The sequence below is a fragment of the Vigna radiata genome, unplaced genomic scaffold, assembly GCF_000741045.1.
Source record: "Vigna radiata var. radiata cultivar VC1973A unplaced genomic scaffold, Vradiata_ver6 scaffold_198, whole genome shotgun sequence".
Taxonomy (NCBI): Eukaryota; Viridiplantae; Streptophyta; class Magnoliopsida; order Fabales; family Fabaceae; genus Vigna; species Vigna radiata.
The window spans coordinates 669271-674718 of NW_014542192.1; the positions used below are offsets into that span (position 1 = coordinate 669271).

Below are 5448 nucleotides of genomic sequence, written 5' to 3' on the forward strand. Positions count from 1 at the left end.
AAGTTTTGAATGGTTTAATTTTTACAATAATATGTGAACCTCCTAAATTGAAACTGTTTCGGTAACATTTGTCTAGGTCGGTCGTCCTTCCTTCATATGTTCCGATCGTCCAATTCTTCATGTAATCCTTCCCGATTGAGGGTTGACCTACAAAAGACACTCTGACGCTCAAGTCAAATATGTTTCATAGAGAGGTCAATATATTTCTTAGGATTGATCAAGATCATTGTACCTGAACGTCAATTGTATGTTTATAGGGCTTGTGACAGTCAACTCCATTGATTAACCATTAATGTAATATATTTTAGGTAATCAAACCCAATAACTAATCATTAATATCATATATTTATAGAGGATAAGGCAATCTGACCTGTTAATACCTGCTTAATTGTTCATAAATGACAATCAATTCCGATAGGTATACTTCATATAGTACAGAAACGTTATAGATAAGGTATATAGAAAACTCACATAATTCGATGTGAAGTCTAAATAGCTCGATAAGGTGGATGGAGAATTCAAATAGTTTGATGAATGAAGTAGTTTGTGTAACACCTTACCAAGCTATCTAGATTTCTCACCGAGTTATCTGAGTTCTCTATGCACCTTTTCAAGTTATTCTAATGTCTTACCAAACTCTCCTGATATTTTACTGATCAGGAAAAACAATACATGTGTTTTTTCGACTTTACTAAACTTGGAACATGATATATAACGTTTGTCACGGAACTATCTTATTGACCTATGACACAATACATGTATCTTAAGAAATCTTCAAGATTATACTTTTTTGTAAATATGAAAGATATGATTATTTGAATATGATACAATAAAAATAATTTTAGAAAAAAAATGACCGTTTAAATTGAAATGAAAAACTTGTAAAACAGCAAGTATTTTCTTAAAATAGAGATTTTTAATTTGTAAATAAATTTTTTTTTATCTAATCTAAAATTAGTTTTTATTGGACACAATCATAAATGTAAAATAATATTAATTTTTAAAACACATATATTATAACTTTTATATTTATATTTAGGTTTAAACTCTAAAATGATCTTCGAATTGTTTGAGAAATTTCAAGTGGGTTCTCTTATTGAAAACCATCTCAATTAAATTCTAAATTTTGTAAAATCTTCTCAAGTGGTTAGAAACAAAGTCAAGAGTAGTTGATGTGTTGCATAGTAAATATATTGATCTTACGTGGAAATAAAATTTAAATTATGATGTGGAATTTGGTAAAGTAAAAGAAAAAAAAAAGCAATTCCCCACCCAATCAGGGTTCTCATGCAAAGGGAATTCTTGCACGATTTAAGGTTATGAGAAGCTTGCATACTCCTGAGTTAGGTTTCAATGTGCATTTCTCTGTGTTTTTTCTGGTTTTGGATTATCTATGATTTTAGGTACGTGATGATGGAACTGAATGCTCCATGGTCGTTGCAGTTGCATGATTTGGTGGCGTGATTCTCACGATTTGGTTTCTGGATGTTCGCAAAAAAGATGATTCATAGTGGAAGAGGAACGAAGACACGAGACCATGGTAGTGCTTGTCTGGTTCACCACTCTCCGCTTCATATTGCCACAACCAATGCCCAGACTGAGATTCCTTCCCTTTTCCTCTGTCTCACTTGAAATTGTGGGTCTCCTACTTCTAGAAAATGAGCCTGAAAATGTTGACAATTATGTTGTTCTATCTAATCTGTATGCTTCAGCAGGAAGATGGGAAGAAGTAAGATCACTAAAAAACCTGATGTTGAAGAAGGACAATAAGAAAAGAGCTTGTAAGAAGTAGGATCAGGAAAGCATAAATTTTGGAAACTTCTTATTTTTCATCTCTCCACGATAACCTTGATCTTGCATACTACTTTCAACACAATGCCAACTTCACCGTTACAGCTTATCAAGCGTGTACTAGAGTTTAAGGTTTAGAGTTTAGGGTTTAAGAGTATGGGGAATGTTAATACTTCATGCTACAATTCTATAAACTTCCAATAATTTGTTCTTTTGGCACTGTGTCTCGTGTTGTATCTATAGATATTTCATTTTATGCTGAAATTTGTTTCCAACCTCCATTGTATAGGAAGGTAATTTATGTTAATTATCTCTACTTGATAAAATCATCCATTTCAACATGTCTTTATATTTTAATGTAACCACTTAATGAAAATAATTTAATTATTATGATTTTACAAAATTTATGATTGAATTGAAATTTTTTTAATAAAATGATTCATTAAAGATTCCTAAACTAATATGATACATAAGGTTTAAACCAAATATTTACATCTAAAATTAAAGTCATTTCTTAAATATTAATTAATTTTTAAGTAATATATATATATATATATTATATTTAATTCTTTTTTAAAAATATTAGTTTAAACCAGTTAGATGAACGCGATCTAATTAGCGTTTACTCAAAACTAATAGAAGATATCAAATTGAATATTTTAAAAAAAAATTAAGAAACTAAATTAAACTTAGAAAATAACAAGAGACAAACCAATCTAATAAATTAGAAGAGCAAATGAGGAATTAATCCTATACATTATTATTTAAAAAAAATTGAGCACAATTTATTTTAGATTAGATCTTGCAATTTAAGAGCCCTCTTCTCTCTTATTCTTCTTCCCGTTTTGCATGTTCATTTCTGATTCTCCCCAAATTGAAACCCTAACCTGGTTGTTCCGACAACTGCGCATTCAATTTCCCCGATCACGTCGCTGCTTTCATGCTCTCAAATTGAAACCCAACCCTTGCCACTCCCACACCAGGTCACTCCTTTCCCCTTTTCTTGTGTGATTAATTTAATTCATATTTTATGTTTGATGGGATTGAAAGAGGATAGTGCTATTGTTCTGTTGTTTCTCCTCAAAAAGCCTTTCAACTAAGGATACTGTGTTAGAATGTAGATTGCGAATCATTCGGGTTAATTTTTGAATCGTTAACTGTAGCATTCCCAAATATCATTCTAACAAACTCTTTAAATCCTTTTGAATTATGAAATTTTGAATTTGTTTGGATAGTAAAAGAAAGGCAACATATTTTTTTAGTGGTAAAAGTGGTTATTTATCGTGATCTAAAAGTTCGAGTTAGAACTTAGAAAGTGGAAACCAACAACCACATGGCATTACTGATCCAAGTTATCGAAAAGGGCTAAGAAAATGGTATATTTTTCTGTTTGTACCCATCTTTGCCGAGCTTATTGCTTCTGGCCACTTCAACACTATGCTTTCAGCTTTTCCTCTTCACTCACATCTGACAACTATTTGGTATACTAATGGTGAACAGAGCTCTTGCTTTCCACAAAGGGTGACAATATTTGGGTTCTGTACCTGAAGATTAAAAGTGCAGTGATGACATTTGGGACTATTTTTAAGAGCTTGTGTTATATACATGTTGTCAATACCTATCTGATCGACCCTCTTGGGGTAAGCCTGATTTGTGTCTATCGTCTTAAATTCTATTTTTGTAAGTAACCATTTCTAATGCTGCAGACAATTGGTCCTAGCATGCTTCCTACAATCGATTCGACATTAAGTATCTTCTTGACTGAAAAGATCTCAACCCGATTTGGTAAAGTTGATCGTGGAGATATTGTAGTCTTTTGCGACCCTCAAAAACCTGGGCATTATCTGACCAAACGTGTGATTGGATTGGAGGGTGATAGTATTACATACAGTTCCAATCCTGAGACCAATGACTTGGTGGATGATAATTTTACACACATTTCCTATCCCGAGAACAATGATAAGCCTCAGACGGTTGTGGTATGCTCAATTTCTTCCTACAAATTAAATTCTTATTTTTATTTTATCATTTTGATTATGGGTTCTGTTTTGCTAGTATTTTGAAGGTTTATTTTTCTGATCTTGCTTTTGTTTAATTGTTAACGTTAGAATTAGTTTTAATTATTATTTTCTGATGATTTGGCAGAAATCCCTGATTTTTAGTTGTTAGATAGTTGCTTGCATCCTAGTTTATCTCCTCGACAGTAGAGACTTATAGAACGTGGATTGCAATATGTTATTCTCCCTTGTACAGGCCATACAAACCCATATCAGTTTTGTCAAATAAGAATGGATTTCTTTACTCTCAATAATACTATGATATCTTTTTCACATTAAGAATGGGCTTGATCTCTGATATATTCTATTCTATTTAGATATTTGATAGCTTTTGGTGTAGAGAATTTTGTCATTAATCCATTTTTTCCATTGCTGTATGTGTTTTGGAGATTCCATTGTTAAAGTATACCTTCCCTGTACAGGTTCGAAAGGGTAGCATTTGGGTAGAGGGAGATAACAAGTCTAATAGCCGTGATTCTAGAAAATTTGGTCCTGTTCCTTATGGCCTTATTCAGAGTAAGATATTCTGGAGGGTAAGTTGTTGTATTATATGATGACTCACCTCACCACACTGGCCTTCTCTTCCTGTTTCATCCTTTTTTCTTTTCACACTTTCCCCTAATCTTTTGATGTTTGGTATGTAGATATATCCATTTCAATATTTTGGACCTTTCTGGAATAAATGATATGAAGCAAAGCATTCAATCATGGAAGCTACGATCTTTTGCAACATGACTCTATTTAAATTTGAAAGGCAAAATCCTATCTATTTGGACTCTAGTTTATTTCCTAGAGGAGTGCATTTTGCTCACCAAAGATTCAAATTGCTTTTGCATTCTGTTGCTAGATCCATTGGTTTGCTAATCCTTTTGGAAACCTGTTTTTTGAAGAAGGTTCTTCGAATAAGGATATCATATTATAATTGCCCAGCACATTGCTTATCTATAAAATGCTTGTTTCATGGATGAACACTTCTACCTATCACTTTTTTCTTATAAAATGTATCTTATATATTACACAATGTAGTTACACAAAACTTGTAATATGTCTCATTTAAAAAAAAAAATGAATTAACAACAAATCAATATTATAGATATTAAAAATAAAAGCCACCTGCAACAATTTGCCTAATTTTAGCTTTCGAAAAATAAGTCAAGTATCTAAATTTAAAACAAGAATGGAGTTTCTAAATTTTAAAATCACCGTGCACATTTAAATAATTTTAAGGATTAATTATTTCAGTTGTCTCTATTTTTACATAATTGTATTGTAAATTTTCTCCATTAGATTCTTTTTAGTGAAAAATTGATTTAATTTGGGTCTGACTGTTAATTGTGTTGGACGATTTTAAAAATTGTGCTTGGAGGTGGATATTTTTTTGACATGACTGCATTTGGGCGTCTGAGCTGGATTTTATTTATTTATAGTTTTAAAAAACTTCAAAAGTAATTAAAAGTTAATGGTTTGATTGATGAGTGTGTTTTATTTAGAAAAAACTAATTAAAAGATACGGATTAGTGGTTTTATTGTTGAGTGTGGGGAAATTTGGAAAAAATAGGGGGTTTTCGAGGCTTGTTGTTGTGGTTGGAAATTGGGGGTT

The 5448-nt window shown here is 31.6% G+C and overlaps 1 protein-coding gene across 3 annotated transcripts; it reads left to right on the forward strand.

Moving 5' to 3' along the window:
• The first annotated feature begins 2590 nt into the window (after positions 1-2590).
• LOC106779252 (mitochondrial inner membrane protease subunit 1) lies at positions 2591-4817 on the forward strand. 3 transcript variants are annotated; one of them, XM_014667330.2, is made up of 5 exons: positions 2592-2774; positions 3292-3431; positions 3498-3770; positions 4271-4364; positions 4493-4817. In XM_014667330.2, the coding sequence occupies exons 2-5, from the start codon at positions 3357-3359 to the stop codon at positions 4528-4530; spliced, it is 480 nt and encodes a 159-aa protein (XP_014522816.1). In that variant the 5' UTR covers positions 2592-2774; positions 3292-3356; the 3' UTR covers positions 4531-4817. The 3 variants fall into 3 exon arrangements, with proteins under 3 accessions (XP_022632249.1, XP_014522816.1, XP_014522815.1); XM_014667329.2 differs by having other exon boundaries at positions 2596-2774; positions 4271-4381; XM_022776528.1 differs by lacking the exon at positions 3292-3431 and having other exon boundaries at positions 2591-2774; positions 4271-4381.
• The last annotated feature ends 631 nt before the right edge of the window (positions 4818-5448 follow it).